This window comes from Zingiber officinale, chromosome 7B (assembly GCF_018446385.1).
Source record: "Zingiber officinale cultivar Zhangliang chromosome 7B, Zo_v1.1, whole genome shotgun sequence".
NCBI classification, from domain to species: domain Eukaryota; kingdom Viridiplantae; phylum Streptophyta; class Magnoliopsida; order Zingiberales; family Zingiberaceae; genus Zingiber; species Zingiber officinale.
Genome location: NC_055999.1, coordinates 111,577,512 through 111,596,133, shown reverse-complemented (window position 1 = coordinate 111,596,133; position 18,622 = coordinate 111,577,512). Strand labels below are relative to the sequence as shown.

The 18,622-nt window shown below is 39.9% G+C and overlaps 1 protein-coding gene across 1 annotated transcript; it reads left to right on the top strand.

The window, feature by feature from the left end:
• The first annotated feature begins 378 nt into the window (after positions 1 to 378).
• On the top strand, positions 379 to 1,001 carry LOC122004064 (abscisic stress-ripening protein 1-like). Its single transcript, XM_042559004.1, has 2 exons — positions 379 to 570; positions 680 to 1,001. The coding sequence occupies exons 1-2, from the start codon at positions 427 to 429 to the stop codon at positions 830 to 832; spliced, it is 297 nt and encodes a 98-aa protein (XP_042414938.1). The 5' UTR covers positions 379 to 426; the 3' UTR covers positions 833 to 1,001.
• Positions 1,002 to 18,622: the final 17,621 nt, after the last annotated feature.

The window sequence follows — 18,622 nt, the reverse complement described above, 5'->3', positions numbered from 1 at the left end:
TTTTTTAATTTATATTCAACATCAATTTTTAAACGACGGGGTAGTATTACTCCTTCATTTGTAACTCACATATTGATTAACGATAGGATCATATAAAATTCTACCTAAAATTCCAAACTTCACGCGTAGTGGTTGAGGAGTAAACTTCACGCGTATATAATTCATAAAGTCAACCGAGAATTGGAACACAGTTGCATCTTAGAAATTGTGTTCTTGATTAGCATCTAAGAAAGAAAGAAGAGGCAGCCCAAATATAAAATTATTGTTTTTTTTTAAGAGTTTCCAAGCTGGAAGTTGAAATCAATGAGCCACCACATTTCTTCCATGTCCATTTAGGTAATCTCCTCTCCCTTTCTTCTCCTATAAATCCACTCCAATGTTTCTTGTCTAATACACCACAAATTAACATTAGAAAAACAGAGGATAATGGCTGAGGAGAAACACCACCACTTCTTCCACCACAAGGAGGAGGAGGAGACCCCCTCTGACCCCAGGAAGGAGGAGAAGCACCACAAGCACTTGGAACAGCTGGGCGGTCTTGGTGCCGTTGCCGCTGGCGTTTACGCCTTGGTAATATGTTCGCGTAGTCAGATATGCAAATAGTTTAAATCTGTCATCGACTCTTGTTATTGCAGTATTGGATTGGTTAAGTTGTTATTGTAACTTTATGAATATGTAGCATGAGAAGCACCAGGCGAAGAAGGACCCGGAGAACGCACACAGGCACAAGATCACGGAGGAGATCGCAGCGACCGTAGCGGTGGGTAGTGCGGGGTTTGCATTCCACGAGCACCATGAGAAGAAAGAAGCAAAGAAGCGTGACGATCAGTAGGATCATCGCCTATTTGCTCGAATCTGTTTGATTGTTGGTGACGGTTATCTTTCAGAGTAATGATCATGTTATGTCTTTTTTCTGTGTTGGTTTGTGCTTATTTATTTTCCTTCTAAGAATATTGTAATAGACCATACTATTAAATAATTATTGTGATTGTTGTGAGTAATTGTATGCTTATAATTGTTGCATATTCCTCTTTTCCAAGAAAATTTTATAAAATGGCAAAAGTTAAAAAAAATCTTTTTTAGAATGTCAAAGGTGCATCTTTTATTTATATTTTAAAATATCACAATAACTTTTCACCCAAACTATTACGCTGGTCAATCTTTCAAAATAAAAATAATGATAATATAATTTAGCCGCTCAACCAATCTAATGAGCAGCAAACGTATATTATAATTTTAATTAAAATTGTTACATAAGTTATAAATTTTAAAAAGTAATAGAGTAAAAGGAGGTATAAATTCTCTCATATTTTTTTTTTAAAAATTGTTACATGAGTTATGAATTAAAAATATAAAATATAAATGTTTTTTAAAATATAAATGTTAAAAATATCATAATTTCTTTTAAAAAATAATTGAGATCAAAATGATACAAAATTTATAAATTTATTTCTTTTAAAGAAAAGTCATAAATGGTCTAATTAGATTGGTCATAAACTTGGTTAGATTAGAAAAAGAAGACATTACGCAAGTTCAAAGGGCTTGAGAAATATAAAAGAGTATTTGTTTGTAAAATTAGATCAGTTTAAGTTCACATAGCAATTTTGATAAAAAAAAAAAATTCTACATAGATCAAATTAAACTAATCTAAATTTGAAAGGCAAAGTAAATTTGACTCAAGAACGAAATGTTATTTTAAATCGAGACTAGTTTAATTTGGGTTCATATAAAAAATTAATCTAAAATTATTACTAAAATTAAATATTTAAAATTGAAAAAGAAAGACAATATATGTAAAAAATAAAGGGTCTGGAAAACACATAAAATTCTTATTTGTAAATTTAAATTAATTTGAAAATACAAATGACTTCTTTGTTTATGAATTAAAACTAGAAATAAATGATTAGTAAGTATAGCTGCTCTAAAAGGATTGGCTTATCATTAATTGTGAAGATGAAGCTGGAGATGAAGTGGAAGGTGATAATTAAGTGGTAAACGTGGTGGCATGACACGGTCGAGAGGGTTGGTTTATCAATGAGAACATGAAGAACAAGTGTCCTAATTAATAAATTTGATGGTATCACACTCAACGCACCCACACCACAAAGTCAGGACCTGCCACCACTTGCATTAATTAATTAACTAATTAACATATTAAATGCTTATTCAACAAAAAATTAAATACATCAACTCTCTCCTTCACATCAACTCTCTGCTTCACACGAGAATCCAATCGAGGGAAAGTTGAAGATGACACGTGGATAACAATTTATATCTTTGCTCCAATGCCATAATTATGTTTAATTAGGTGTCATGATTTGTGGCCTTATGCAATAGTATTGTTGATTATGTGTCATGCTATTTTTGTTTGTAGATATTGATAAATATATAAAAGTACACGATTGAGCCAGCTCAGTCAAGTCCACACAATCATACAATTCATCTCACACAACTAATGTTCAACCACTTCATACACACTCATTTAAAAGAAGTAAATGGAAATACCATGTGGTGTGTTATACTATTTTTTTTTTTAATAATACGAATATTTAACTATTCGAATCAACTAATTATAAAAATAATCAATCCGACTACACAAAAATTCTCTTCAATTATCAAAGTAAATCTGAAAGTATAAGCAATTCTTTACCAGATTTTTCATTTTACTAGAAAAAAATATCTTACAGTGTTTCGTTGCTAAGATTAATCATGGGTGCTCTCAGATTTTTCATTTCATAGGAAAAAAGTATTTTACAATGTACCATAACTGAGATTCGAATGATAAATACTTGAAAACCTACTTAAACATCTTGTCGTTGCACCTGTTAAATGGTAATTTATAATTAATTAGCATCGAGTATTAATTGTGTTTATATTTCTTAAGAGTCAAAGTTCAATAATTTGAGTATTAAGTATTTTTATCTTTTTTACTTTATATATAGTCAAAGTTTATTTCCTAGGCTAATTAAAGTTTACTTGTAGTTTATATTTTCCATATAATCAATATAATTTTGAAACATTTCTCTATAAATTAATACAATGGATATCCATGGAATTAATAAGGAAAGATCAAAAGTTATAGAGGTAGATTTGAATCTTCCTGGAATTCCCTTTCTCTTTTCTTGTATCTCCAACCAATTTATTAGAAAAGATGGCTCTATTAAATCCAAACTCTATTTTCTCATACACAACGAGTTAAGTTCCAATTTCCAATGGAGAACATTACAATTACTAGAATTCTCAAATGGAGATTGATCTTGTCTGAAATATGTGTAATAGTGCGCTGGCTCCGGCAAACGATATGTAGGATCGAAAACGTTAGAGGGAGGGGTGAATAACTCTCGTGACTTTCACTTTCATTTCGGAAAACTATCGAGTAAATATGCAGCGGAAAAGTAAAACATACGGAAGCAATGCTAACAGTTTTGGTTACTTGGTTTGGAGCCTGTGGCGACTCCTACTCCAAGGCACGCGATCGTTGATCGCTTTCTGTGGACAATCACTATAAGCTCATAAATATTACAAAAGAATACAACAATTAAAACACTATTAAATATTATACCGACAATAAGGAAATCTGGAATTGAAAGCTTCTGATCGTCGGAGTAGAGTTAGGACTTCGTCGGATCGCTTTGTTCGCAACACACGGAAGAAGGATTGCAAGCATGTGTTATTTCCTTGTTGCTGGTCGAACTGGGCTTAAGTAGCCCATGGAGGGCGCCTCCAACACCATGGAGGGTGCCCTCAATCCCATTGAAACCGCAACGTGGATGAGATCCGAACTGGTCGCTGCTTATCCACTTGAGGGCGCCTCCAAGCTCATGAAGGGCGCCCTCCACCCAATGTCCAGGGCGCCTCCAGCTCTATGAAGGCTGCCCTCTACCCTGCTGCATGGAGGTCTTCCTAGTGCACCCGAGGCACCTCCAAGCTCCATGGAGGGCGCCTCAGGTACTGTTCATCCGAGGTAAATGTGTCCAATTCACTTTCTGTAAAATACGTTAGTCTCAGAAATTAACCATACCCTGCAAAACAAAGTTAGTACTATATAGATATAATAAATAAAGTATTTGACAGTCTCCGGACTATCTGATTCTGACTTCGGATTTCCTGTCTGAAAACCCTAGGTTGAACCGACGCCTACTGTTCCCTCGCCGGGGAACGCATCCTCACCTGCTCCACTCAGGATAATTTACCTATTGTCAGTTGATCCTCCAGACCAACTAGACTTTTGCTTAGCGCTCGAGGCTCCAGGACTTTCTGCTGGACGCCCGCTCCACAACCCGTCCAGTCTTCCACCTGGTTTGCGACACTAGGACTTTCCACCTAGAGTCCCCGACTCTAGGACTTTTGCCCGAAGCCCTTGACCCGCCAAGACTTTCCGCCTAGGGTTACCACCCCTAGGACCTAGGGTTACCACCCCCTAGAGTTTTCAACCTGCCTAACCGCAGCTAGGACTTTTACCTAAGTATACTTAGAACTTTCCTACAAACTCATTCAAACATGTTAGACAACAAATTACCTTAACTTTGAATACTTTGCCATTATCAAAACTTAGGTTTGATCGTTGGATGCTTCCCGCACCAACACGATGATCCCTGATGAAAATGACCTTCTGAAGATCTGGAAGAACCCCTCCACGATCCTGCGCACAATGAGACAAACCAACAAAACGTTAGTGATCTAAGACCGGGGTGGGTATCCCTAGTTAGACCCTCCAACGCTCAAGTCAGTTTCTCTCTCAAGGGTGAAAGAAGAAGAAGAAGAACAGTAAATGAAGTACTTTGAAATAGAGTTTAGATGCTAGAACTTGCGTACCTTGCCAACGAAGAGGATCTCCCTTTTTATACTACCTTATGTAACCTCCGTAGTCATGAAGTGGTCCCCCATTTGTTAGAGTTTGTTAGGAGATGAAGTCATCTCCTAAGCTTCGTGCAATAATCTTTTTAAGAAATCTTTTTGGTACCCCAGATATACCTCTTTTGTTGTTTGTAACTCATTTATGATGATACATGCATATGAACATGTCATTATAACTGAAGAAGCTTCTAGAAAATATTTCTCACCAAATTTACCAGGCGATCATACTTATATGCTTCTGTTAAGCATGTCTCGAATGATCGTTTAAGTCGGTCATGTATATATTGAGAATACCTTTTGCTAAGCATGTTTCGGCCAAGAATATTTATGCACTTTATAAGGCTGAGTGCTCTTACGCTCGGTCGGGTTCTACCCGGCTGAGCACATATACACACACTGGTGTTTGCTAGGCTTTCAATCGGTCGATGATATACTAAAATTTCCATAAAGCTAAATGCATTTACGTTCGGTCGGACATTGCCTATCCGAGCGCATGTGAGCATATCAATGCTTGCTCGACCTTCCCTTGGCCGATAATATATTACAAGCTTTTATAAGGGTAAGTGCTTTTATGCTCGGTCGAGCTTTGCCTGACCGAGCGTGTGCAAGCATATGGGTGTTCCCTCGGCCTTCACTCGGCCGGTAATATATTACAGGCTTTTGTACGGTTAAATGCCTTTATGCTCGGTCGAGCTTTGCTAGACCGAGTGCGTGCAAGCACATGGGTGCTCGCTCGGCCTTCACTCAACCGGTAATATACTACAGGCTTTTGTAAGGCTAAATGGCTTTACACTCGGTCGGGCTTTGCCTGACCGATCACGTACAAGCACATGGGTGCTCGCTCGACTTTCACTCGACCGGTAATATACTACAGGATTTTGTAAGGCTAAATGCCTTTACACTCGGTCGGACTTTGCCTGACCGAGTGCGTGCAAGCACATGGGTACTCGCTCGGCCTCCACTCGGTCGGTAATATACTACAGGCTTTTGTAAGGATAAATGTCTTTACACTCGGTCGGGCTTTGCCTGACCGATTGCGTTCAAGCACATGAATGCTCGCTCGGCCTTCACTCGGCCGGTAATATACTACATGCTTTTGTAAGGCTAAATATCTTTACGCTCGGTCGGGCTTTGCCTGATCGAGTGCGTGCAAACATATGGATGCTCGCTCGGCCTTCACTCGACCGACAATATACTACAGACTTTTGTAAGGCTAAATGCCTTTATATTTGGTCGAGCTTTGCCTGACCGATCACGTGCAAGCACCTGGGTGCTCGCTCGGCCTTCACTCGGTTGATAATGTACTACGAGCTTCTATAAGGTTAAGTACCTTTACGCTCGGTCGGGCTTTGCCTGACCGAGTGCGCGAAGGTACATTAGCTATATACCTCTCTTATCCTTCTCGATCATGACTCCTTCATTTGATAGGCCAACCTATCATAACCCATATCAGAGACCATCTTTCTTTCATAAGATTTATGGGACATGGCAGAATAAGGTTACAAGGAGAGATAAGACCAATAAGGTTCCTCTTCTTAGACAAAAGAAAATGGACAAATGGGCAAAAGAAGAAGAAGAGAAGGAATGCAAAGAGAATGTGAAGAACATGCTACAGTATTAAGGATCATCCAATAAGGGTAAGCAAAACTATTTATCTCAGAATTTTTGGCATCCAAAAGGCCAAAGAGACTTGGGAAGAGTTTCAAGGATTAAAAAAACATAATCTCCATCAAGTTGCAAAGTTTATGGAATGAATTTGATAATTTTGTCAATGAAGGAATGAGAACTTGTTGAAGACTTTTTATCTAGAGTGATTGAAATTGTTAATCATATCCAGAGTTGTGGAGATGTTATTCCTGAAAGGAAAGTTGTTGAGAAAATATTAAAAGACCTTCCTCATAAATTTGAGTATATAGTTGCTATTAATGAGGAAACAAGAGATCTCACAAAGTTTACACAATATAAACTTATGGGATCTTTAGAAGCACAAATACAACAATCAACTTATGGAGCATGTTTTCCAAGCAAAGGAGAACAACTCCAGAAATTCAAATCCAGAACAAAAAGGTAGAGGGAACTCATTTCGTGGACAGATTGACAACAAAGGTCAAGGAAGATATTTTCAAGGCAAAGGCAGAGGAAATGGAGGAAGAGACTCTTCATGGCAGCAAAAACTTGATAACTGAGATTCTTACTATTTCATTTGTAGGAAAGCTGGTCATGAGTCTAAGAATTGTTATGTTAAATACACTATATGCAAAATTCTTAATTATTCTGACAAGGATTGTTGGTATAAAGAAAAGGGAGAAAATTAGAAAGGAAAAAAAGATAGTTAATTTTTCAATAGAAAGATGATAACAATAAACTGTTCTATTCTACTATGGATGATGAGAAATCTAGTGAAACATGATATTAAAATCAACTTTTGAAGTGCTGGATACAAATTACTCTTCTCATGTTGAACTCGGTGATGGAAAGCAAGTATAGATTGAAGGTAATGGAATTATTGCGGTTCATACAAGTGGAGATAACAAAAAATTTATTAATGATATGCATTATTCTTCTAATATTTCCTAGAATCTTTTGAGTATTAGATATATGATGAGAAAGGGTTACAATCTAGTCCTTGATAATGAAAGATGTGAAATTTTTGATAAAAAAATATGGTGAACAAATTGTTGTCATGATATTGACTTCTAATAATCTTTTTCCCCTCGATATGAAATCATTTCAAAATATTAGGATTAAAAGAATGCATATATTTCCATAATGGTATAATATTGTGTACTTTGGATTTAAGCCCTCATATATTTTGATGCGGTGATATTGGGGGCCCACTAAGTGCGGTCAAAGGACGTAGATAATGGCTAATGTGAAGGTCAAAGTCAAGGAGGTCAACGCTAGAGAACCAATGGACTCACCAAAGGGGGTCGAACGAAGCTCTCCTGCAGTGGTTGATCGAGCATGAACCATCCAACCGAAAAAGAGCTGGTCCAAACAGAATGTTCGTACAACTAAGATCATCAGGCGCTCATCAGGGAGCACAGGAATGTTGGGATGACTGAAGCGTTAGTCCGGTCGGACGTAAGGGTATGATTGTCCAAATAATTTGATATGAAGGACTTAGGAGAATGTGCACACATCCTTGGGATCAAAGTTATAAGAGATCGCAAGAAAAGAATGTTGTGTCTGTCCCAAGCTTCATATATAGATACAATCCTTGCTCATTTTAGCATGCAGGATTCCAAGAAAGGTTTCTTACCTTTTAGGCATGGAGTAGCTCTATCTAAAAAGATGTCTCCGAAGACATCAAAAGAGATAGAGGACATGAAAGCAGTTCCTTATGCTTCGGCTGTAGGAAGCCTAATGTATGCAATGCTATGTACGAGATCTGATATCTGTTTTGATGTGGACATGGTTAGCAGATATCAGAGTAACCCTGGACAAGGACATTGGACTGCGGTAAAGCATATATTAAAGTACCTGAGAAGGACTAGAGATTATATGCTAGTTTACCAAGCAGACAATTTACTCCCTGTGGGTTACACGGATTCAGATTTCCAATCAGATAGGGACAACAGTAAGTCTACATCAGGCTATGTGTTTACTTTAGGAGGTGGAGTCATTGCATGGAGGAGTGTTAAACAGAAATGCGTTTCGGACTCAACCATGGAAGCTGAGTATGTAGCAGCCTCTGAGGCGGCTAAAGAAGCAGTATGGCTCAGGAACTTTCTAATGGACTTAGATGTGATTCCTGGTTTGCCCAAAATCATCACAATTTATTGTGATAATAGCGGTGCAGTTGCAAACTCGAAGGAATCACGAGCTCATAAGGCAAGTAAACATATAGAGCGCAAATACCACCTGATACGAGACGTCGTCAAGCGAGGAGAAGTTGTCGTCGCCAAGATAGCATCAGCAGATAACCTGGTAAATCCTTTCACTAAGGCCCTTCTGGCGAAAGCTTTTGATCGGCATGTGAAGGGGATGAGAATCAGATGTATGGCAACAGATATGGCAGCTTAGACTTTTAGTATAAGTGGGAGATTGTTGGAGTGTATACTTAAAAGTTTAGCTTTTGTACACATTTATTTTGAAATAAAGAATCACATTGGTCAAATGTTTACATTTATTTGTTAAATGTAATTGTTCAATTAATTTATATAGTAGATAACATGGAGTGTGGAGTCACACTTAGAAGATCATGTTGTCGGTTCTCTATAAATTATAAACAGTTGCTCACGACTAAGATGGAAAGGAACAAACCATCAGAATAGACGTAGTGTAATTAAGTATTAGTTTATCTTGACTAATAAATTACACTGATACACTTTAAATGTATTGAGTAGGATCATTTAGGTAAGTTCTTTTTGTACTGACTTAGTAAAAGAACTAGACCTTAGTTATTATGGAAGTGTGTGCTCTTAATCCTAATATAATAACAAGCATGTATATTTAATATTTATTTCTTTGACTTATCAAAGGGTGAGGTTTAGCTCGATAAATTAATATGCCCGATAAGTTGGGAAATGGTATTACTTATAGTATGTGTTGTTGATTATAGAAGGAATCTGTGTCCTAGTTATCTAGGTTGAGAATGTCCCAAGAGGAGCTCATAAGGATTGCCATGTTAAACCCTGCAGATGGACCTAGTCCAACATGACAATAAAGTTGAGTGGTACTACTCTTGGAGCTAAATATTAATTAAATGAGTTGTCAGTAACTCACTTAATTAGTGGACATTCATAATCTTAAACACAGGGAGACTAACACACTCATGATAAGAAGGATCCCATAATGTAATTTGGGATTGGTGCGGTAGTGCGGTAATAACTCTAATAACTCTCTAGTGGAATGAGTTATTATCGATGAACTTGAGTTGTGTGTTCGGGGCGAGCACGGGATACTCAAGTTCATCGGAAGGCCAAAACCAATTTCTCCTCTAGGTCCATGTTGTAGCCTCAATAAAGCCTCAAGTCCATCCAAAGAAAAGCCTATCTTGGTGTCCAAGAAGGGGCCGGTTCATTGCTTGGTGACCAAGCAATGGTCGGTCACATATTCTCAAGAAATGGCCGGTCCTTGCCTTGGGCAAGGGGGTCGGCCGCAATATTTAAATTAGGAAGGTTGTTTTTGAATTTTTAAAATTTCTCAGATATTTACAATTTGTAAAAAGAGAGATTTTAAAAATTTATAAAAATTTTCTAATTTAAATTAGGCCACAAGGTTTTAAAAGAGAGTTGTAAAATTTATAAAACTTTCTTTTAAAAAGAAATATTATTAGAGATGTTTTAAATTTTAAAACTTGATTTTAAATTTTAAAACTTTCCTTTTAATATCCACATTAGAAAAAAAAAAAGAGAGAGTTTGTAAAATTTTATTAGAAGTTTTCTTCTTTTAAAATTTTATAAAAAATTATTTTCTTTCTTTCCCTTTTAATAAGTGGCCGGCCACCTTGCTTGGTGCCCAAGCAAGGGGTCGGTCAAATAATTAAACATTAACAAATAGTTGTTTAATTAATAAATCAATCTAGGATTGATTAATTAAAAGGAAAGAAAAAGAAAAAAAAAGTAAATAGGAATGAGTCTAATTTTTTATAAAACTCTTTCCATAATTTTCCATTGGGAAACTAATATAAGAGGGGGGGAAGGGGAGGCCTTGAAAAACATAACAATTGATATTGTGTTGTTGGAGATCATCAAGTGGCCGACCCCTCTCCCTCTCTTCCCTTTGCTCTCTTTTGCTCCTTTGTGGTGGTGGTGGCCGAATTCTAGAGAAGGAGGAGAAGCTTTCCGGGTGGTGTTCGTCTTGGAGGATCGTCTCCCACACGACGTCCAAGAGGAGGCGAGGGATACGACAGAAGATCTCGAGGTTTTAGCATACAAGGAAGAGGTATAACTAGTATTTAATTTCCGCATCATACTAGTTAATTTTTCTTTGTATAAATACCAAATACAAGAGGCATTCGATTCTTGTTTTACGAATTTAATTTTGATGTTGTGTTCTTTTTATTTTTTCCTTGTGATTTGATTGTTCCTTTTGGTTAACCTAGAGTTATATAAGGAAATTAAATATTAACTTTCCTTAAAAGGCTTTGTCTAGTCGGTGGTGGTTGCTCCCATATCCAAGAAGGCCAAGTGCCTCGCCATGCAGTACTAGAAGCCAATTTTAGAAATTAATATTTAATTAAATTTATAACCTAGGTGATTTGGATCAAACGTGTTAAGTTTCGCAAGAGATCCAAATCTAAACCTAAAAGAACATATAAGTTAAACTTGGAATCAAACGTGTTAAGTTCCGCAGGAGATACAAGTTTAACTTAAAAGAACACATGGTAGCTAGAAAAGGTTCAGATCACGTACAAAATTTTTGTACAGTGGAGCCATTGGATTTTCCGAGTAGCAACCAACAAATCATGCATTGACATTTAGAAATTTTTTAGAAAGTATCAGGAGACAATACAAACAGAGACTTGCAAAGCAGAGATGGGGGGTCACTCAAGATAATCTAGCACGTCATCTGGCAGTGACTCGATCTGCTTCTCCCAAATTCATGATCTTGTTGGTCACTACGGTAGGGAGATAGCCACCATCCTTTAGCTAGTCGAGGGTCCCATCAATGCCGAAGTTGTAGAGGCAAAGTGCTCGGTCAGTGAGTCGATCGTTGAAGGGGTTTGAGCGGAGATAATCACGCTTGAAAACCTGGAACCAGCCGACCTCCCCCTCTGGATAGATCTAGAAAGCCGATTGGGATACCTCCAACTCGGTCCTTAACGAGGCCAACTCGGCATCCTTGGCGCGAGCTGGACCTTCACTGAGGCTTGTTCAACCGATCGACTCTCCCGCTCAGTGATCAAAGTGGCCTCAGCCTCCTTCAGATTCTGAGTCAAGACCCGAGTGTCTTTATTCTTGATCTCCAAGTCTTTGATGGCTCGGAGCTTCCTAGTGTTGGCATAGTTGATTTTGGACTCAAACTTGCTTGTCTGCTTGTTGAGCCGCTCCAACTTTGAGTCTTGCTCGACACTCTTGCTCCTCTTTTCCTGTAGTAGCTCAGAACTCTTCTGTAGATTGGCTTTTAGTTGAGTCACCTCGGCAGTCAGCTATTCAAATTGAGCACGGGAGGCCTCAGAGACGTCGCTTGGGGAGCGAAACTACTGGACTTCGTGCTCTAAAATGCTAGCCTTTAGCACATCGCCAAGCTCTTGAGCCAGTAATGCGGTAGCAATAAGATTGTAAGTGCCGAGTGGGGTACAAGAAAGTAAATCTAGAAGTAATATACATACCCAGTGGCCATTTGGGTGTGGCTGCTTGTGAGCTCCCCTGGAGAAATGATCACCACGCAAGCCCTAGCATCGACCCACACCTGTGCTAGCGGCCCTTGAATTCGAATTTGGTGCTCAAGGGAGAGGGCCTCGGCTTCGTTCGGTTGATGTCATTCAGCAGTGGGAAAGTGGATGATGGTTGTTATGTGCCTCTGGCCGCTCGAACCAAAGGGCTCAGAAGTCACTTTGCCCTTGGACTTGGGCATCGGGGACAGTCGAATGATGGATACTTATGCTGCTGGTGAGGAGTGCGGTGGCATGAATGCAGGGGTCTGCAAGGCGAAAGTGGCCGATCAGGAAGAAGCTTCCCCATAATGTCTCTTGCATTGTATTAGAGGCTCGCTTGATGTGGTAGACTCTGAGGGCACCGCAATCAGCAATATGGAAGGTCGTTCGGGAGGCAGGTTTGCTGTAGCAGCCGCGACATCGCTAGTCGCTGTCTAACTCACTCCACCCTTGCTGGCCAACACATGTATCCCTCCAACCTCACCGAGCAGATCATCGGAGTGTGTGACCGGCTGTAGGCCACGACTCTCCAGCTCGGCCATGCTCGCAACATTGATTTTGACATCCGCAAGCCTACTTTTGCTGCTCAGCCGCGCCCTCAGCATGATTTGGGCTGCAAAAAAGGAAAAAAATCAATTATATTCAAAGATGAGGAGAAGAAAGAGCATACCTAGGCTGGACGGCAGCCGCGTATAGATCGGGCTCAGTCCGAAGATGTATAAGACACCCTCTAACAGCAACCGGTGGATGTGATACTTATGATCGGCCAAACTGGAGGCTGCTTAGAGATAGTCCGATCGGCTTCAGTATCTCCCGAGCAACGGAGGCTGCATCACTTCCATTTGCCAAACGGTCGGGAAGTCTAGCCAAATGGGAAAGCAAATGAAAAAATAGTGCTTTGTCCAGTGCTTATTGGAGGAAGACATCTTATCAAAAAAGATAGAGCCAACTCCGGCTTGGAATAAAAAGGTCCTTGGCTCAGACAATTTAGGATAATAAAAGTAATGAAAGACCCGAGATACTAAAAGGATGTCGTGCAGACGAAATAACATGACAACCCCGCACAACAACCTAAACGAGTTCGACACTAATTGATGTAGGGAGATGTGGAAATATTTATAGACATCAGAAAAGAATGGATGAATGAAAAATCAAAGATCGACACAAAACTGGTCCTTAAAGAAGGGCAGGAAACCGACTGGAGGCTCATGGGGCTAGTCATAGGCGGAGGGAATGACTATCTTAATAGTCAGAGGAGAAATGGTAGGTAGATTTCGTCCCCATTAAATTTGAACTTGGTGGAAGTGTACCAAAGTCCGGGGACGGACACAGGGGATTGCAAAGAATCGACCATTGAAAACAAAGAAATCGAGAAGAAGCAACGCACGAATTCACTGAAGGAAAGAAAGAAGAACCTTACTGAGAAAGGTTGCCGGCGAAGATGAGGAGGAGAAGCGTCACAGAGCGTGCTCGAAAATGAAAATGAAAGATCAAGGCAATGTGAAGGAGATGGCGAGCAGATGAGGGTTTATAAACCTTGCGGTCAATCACTCCGAACCATTCAATCAAGGGTTGTGCAAAACCAGGATAAGATCTGGCCATAGAATTTAAAAAGGTGCTTATTGTTGATCCCTTTGGAGGCCGGCAAGAGGGGAGGGGTGAATTGCCTTACAAAAATTAAACCAAAAACCTTTTTCGGATATTCAACTAATTTAAAAGACACTTGTAATAATAAAACTAAGAGACTAAAAGAAAAGAGCAGACACAAGAGATTTACTTGGTTTGCAATCAGGGGATTGCTAATCCAAGAAAAATAAGCGCACTATCTGATGATCTCCTTAGGGAGGAGTAGCCTCTTTACAGCGTTGACAGCACAAATAAAAGAAACAGAAATGAAAGCACAGAGAAACAAGTGAGATGATTTAACTGTGCAGATCAGTGCTATATTTATAGCACTGGTCGGGGCACCCTAGGGGAGATAAAATTTTATCCTCCTACGATCAGATCACGTTTGACGCGATCCTGGTCAAAATCCGGGTATGGGCGCCCGGAAGGGTTCCGGGCGCCCCGGGGGCCTCCGGGCACCCTGGAGGGCTCCGGGCGCCCCGGAGCCCAAAGTCAACAGATGTTGACTTTTTCGTCTGGGACCTCTTCTCTAGTTCAGTCCTGCCTCGGTCCGGTTCTTCTCCTCCGGATCCACTCGCTTGGGTGATCTCGACCATCCGGAATAGGGCTCACTCGAATCCAAGTTCCGGCCTTCTCCTCGAGCAGCCTTCCTTCCTAGTTTCTCGTCCCTCGAACGCCGCGCACGTTCTTCTCGTCCACCGATGTACTCTTCCGTGGACACCTCGTCCCTCGGGCGCACCGAGCCCGTCGGCTCTCTCCCCGTGCCGTCCTTCTCGTTAGTCGCGTCTTCCGCTCGACTTCCTGTGTTCCTAAGCTCCTGCATACTTAGACACAAGGGTTAGACAACGTAGGACCTAACTTAACTTGTTTGATCACATCAAAACACCTTGGGGTTCCAACAATCTCCCCCTTTTTGATGTGAGCAACCCAAGTTAAGTTAGGGTCAAACAGGTGCAATATAAACAGTTTATATTCAAATAAGTCCAAATATTTTCAATTTGAAAAATTATATTACCTCCCCCTAAACTTAACATACTTCTCCCCCTTTGATCACATAAAAATTAGGGTTATAAACAAGTCTAAGGTACTTTCTTAAAAATATTTTAAGTGTAAAAAAAAGTTTAAGCAATAATGTCTAAGTAAAGACACTCTTCAGAATTTTTCTTTCGAGAAAAATTTAAGTAAAACATTTTTCAGAAAAAGAACAGTCATAAGTGTTAACAAAATTTTTTTAAAATTTAAGTTTGAAACTTATTTCAACATTTCCTTAAAAAATTTTTTCTAACTTTCAGAAAAAATTTCTAAGTTAATATTCATAAGAAACAATTCTAAGCTAATTTTTAAAATAAATTCTAAGTCAAAATTTTTTTAAAAAAATTCTAAGGCGATATTAAAAAAAATTCTTAGTCAAATATTTTTTTTTAAAAAAAAAAAAATCTTAAGGCAATTTTTTTTAAAAAAAATCTAAGTCAAGAAATTTTTTTAAAAATATTTTCTAACATAAATTGAATAACTCTTTTAAAGCATTAAGTAATTTAAATTAATGCTTTTTCAGTTAGTCAATTAAACTTTTCATTTCGATACTTGGCTTCCAGGTCGTGGCGAGGCACTAGATATTCTTAGTTATTGGAGCAACAACCACTTCCTTAGACAAAGCCTCATAATGAAATTAGTTGTTTAATTTCCTTGCTGAAAATGCTAAGTCTAATTTTAATTTTAAATTAAACATGTTTTCGGAACCCAATAGAGGTTTCTACCTATAAGATTAACCAAGTATTTCCTAGGTACATAGATTTTTGATATATTTCTAATTTGACTTTGATGAAATCTATAATACCAATTTAAACCTCTATAATTTCTAAAAATAGAAATATTTGAACCATTAGATTTTTTCAATCTTTCTATTTCTTCTTTTAGTTTTTCATTTTCAATTTTCAATTTTTCAAAATCCTCTATATGACATGATTTTGCCAGAATTCTTTTTGTTTCTAAAATTTCATTTTCTAATTTGGTATTTTTATTTTCTAATTTATACATGGGTTTTGCCATTGCCTTAATACCAAAGTAAAGTTCATCAGGGGGTAAGAGACATACCTCACTTACCATATCAGACTTGAAGCCTGAATCTCCCCCTGCTTCGCTAGTTCCATCTGAGGTCGCTCCCCCTTCATCGATGCTGGGTTCTGATGTACTTTGTCCTTCGTAGTTTGCCATCAGTGCTATCCTGGCATATTCTTGAATCTCGGACTCAGATGAAGAAGTGTCGTCCCAAGTAGCTTTTAGGTTCTTATGCTTCTTAAGAGTCTTGCCTTTGTCCTTCTTTAGTTCTAGGCAGTCTTCTTTTAGGTGTCCTTCCTTTTGACACTGGTAGCAACGCATCCTTCTTCTATTTCTTGGATTCTTTTTATTCTGCATTTCTTTAAATTTATTAGCTCTTAAAAACTTTTTAAAGTTTCTTACCATGTATGCTTCCTGGCCGTCTTCTGAATCTGACTAGGGTTCATTCTTCTTGGTTGCGTTTAGTGCAATCATCTGGCTTGCTTCCTTTGTTATCCCGACACACCTGGTTTCATGCAATTCAAGAGTGGAGAACAGTTCTTCTAAAGTACTTACCTCCAGATCTTTCAAAATGTAGTAGGCGTCGACGATTGATGTCCATTCTGAGGTTCTAGGAAACGCGTTGAGTGCGTAGCGTATGCTGTCCCGATTTGTTACCATTTCTCAGAGGTTCTCGAGACCAGTAATCAGTTCTTTTACATTTGCGTGTAGATTGGCTACCTTCTCACCTTTTTCAAGACGGGCGTTTATCAGTTTGTTCCGGAGGATGTCTCTTCTAGCGAGCTTTGCTTCGGACGTGCCTTCGTGGAGTTCCAGGAACTTCTCCCAGAGTTCTTTAGCGGATGAATAGCTTCCGATGCGGTTGACCTCTTGAGGCGGCAACACGCTCAGTAGGTGATATTCCGCACGGCTGTTCGCTACAGACTCATTCTGCTCCTTCTTTGTCCAGTGGCTCTCTTCTTTTTCTTCTCCGTCTTGATTCATCGGAGCTACAAAACCATACTTCATAATAGACTGAATTTCAAAATCAGTTATTAGGAATACCTCCATACGTCGCTTCCAGTCTGCGAAGTCCCCCTCGAATTTTGGTGGAACTATACTTGGTCCGGCCATCTTGTTGCTTCGATCAGCGGTTAGTCCTCCTGAAGCGCTTTGCTCTGATACCACTTGTTGGTCCCTTTGGAGGCCGGCAAGAGGGGAGGGGTGAATTGCCCTACAAAAATTAAACCAAAAACCTTTCTCGGATATTCAACTAATGTAAAAGACACTTGTAATAATAAAATTAAGAGACTAAAAGAAAAGAGCAGACACAAGAGATTTACTTGGTTTGCAATCAGGGGATTGCTAATCTAAGGAAAATAAGCGCACTATCTGATGATCTCCTTAGGGCGGAGTAGCCTCTTTACAGCGTTGACAGCACAAATAAAAGAAACAGAAATGAAAGCACAGAGAAAACTGATTACAAGTGAGATGATTTAACTGTGCAGATCAGTGCTATATTTATAGCACTGGTCGGGGCGTCCCGAAGGAGTTCCGGGTACCCTGGGGGGATAAAATTTTATCCCCCAACGATCAGATCGCGTTTGACGCGATCCTGGTCAAAATCCGAGTCCGGGCGCCCGGAAGGGTTCCGGGCACCCGGAAGGGTTCCGGGCACCCGGAAGGGTTCCGGGCGCCCCGGGGGGCTCCGTGCGCCCTGGAGGGCTCCGGGCGCCCCAGAGCCCAAAGTCAACAGATGTTGACTTTTTCGTCCGGGACCTCTTCTCTGGTTCAGTCCTGCCTCGGTCCGGTTCTTCTCCTCTGGATCCACTCGCTTGGGTGATCTCGACCATCCGGAATAGGGCTCACCCGAACCCAAGTTCCGGCCTTCTCCTCGAGCAGCCTTCCTTCCCGGTTTCTCGTCCCTCGAACGCTGCGCACGTTCTTCTCGTCCACCGATGTACTCTTCCGCGGACACCTCGTCCCTCGGACGCACCGAGCCCAATTCACCGAGCCTGATCGCTTAAGCTTCGAACAGAACCATTCTATTCGAAGCAAAAGTCATTGTAAGTGATTACCCTAATCGCTTACGGTGTCTTAATGGATTGCACCACTCGATTAAAGAATCTTTCTCATGATTCCAAGCTTAAGCGATTACCGTAGTCGCTTAAGCTATGGTAATCAACTACCTTAGTCGATTACCAAACCCTAACTTTCAACCTGAAGTCTAGGGTTCACTTTCCCAGCATACAGTCAACTGTGACCTATTGGGAGTCCTCCTTGCCTGACATCTGGTCAACCTTGACCTGCTAGGACTTCTTCACCAAATGTCCGGTCAATCCTTTGACTCACTTGGCTTTTCTCCTTGTGCTAAGTGTCCGATCAACCTTAACCCACTTACACTTCCCAACAGTAGGTGTCCGGTCAACCTTGACCCACCTGGATCTCCACATGTCTGGTTTCACTCACTAGGACTTTCATTTGCTCAGCTTCACTCACCGGTTCCTTCACCTGGCTTCACTCACCAGGATTTTCCTTCTGCCTAGCTTCACTCACTAGGGCTTTCATCTGACTTAACTCACCAGAGTTTCCTTCTGCCTAGCTTCACTCAATAAGGTTTTCCTTCTGCATAGCTTCACTCACTAGGACTTTCACCTAGCTTCACTCACCAGGATTTTCATACTACCTAGCTCCACTCACTAGGACTTTCTCTTGCCTGGTTTCACTTACCAGGACTTTCAACTGCTTGGTTTCACTCACCAGGACTTTCCAACTATT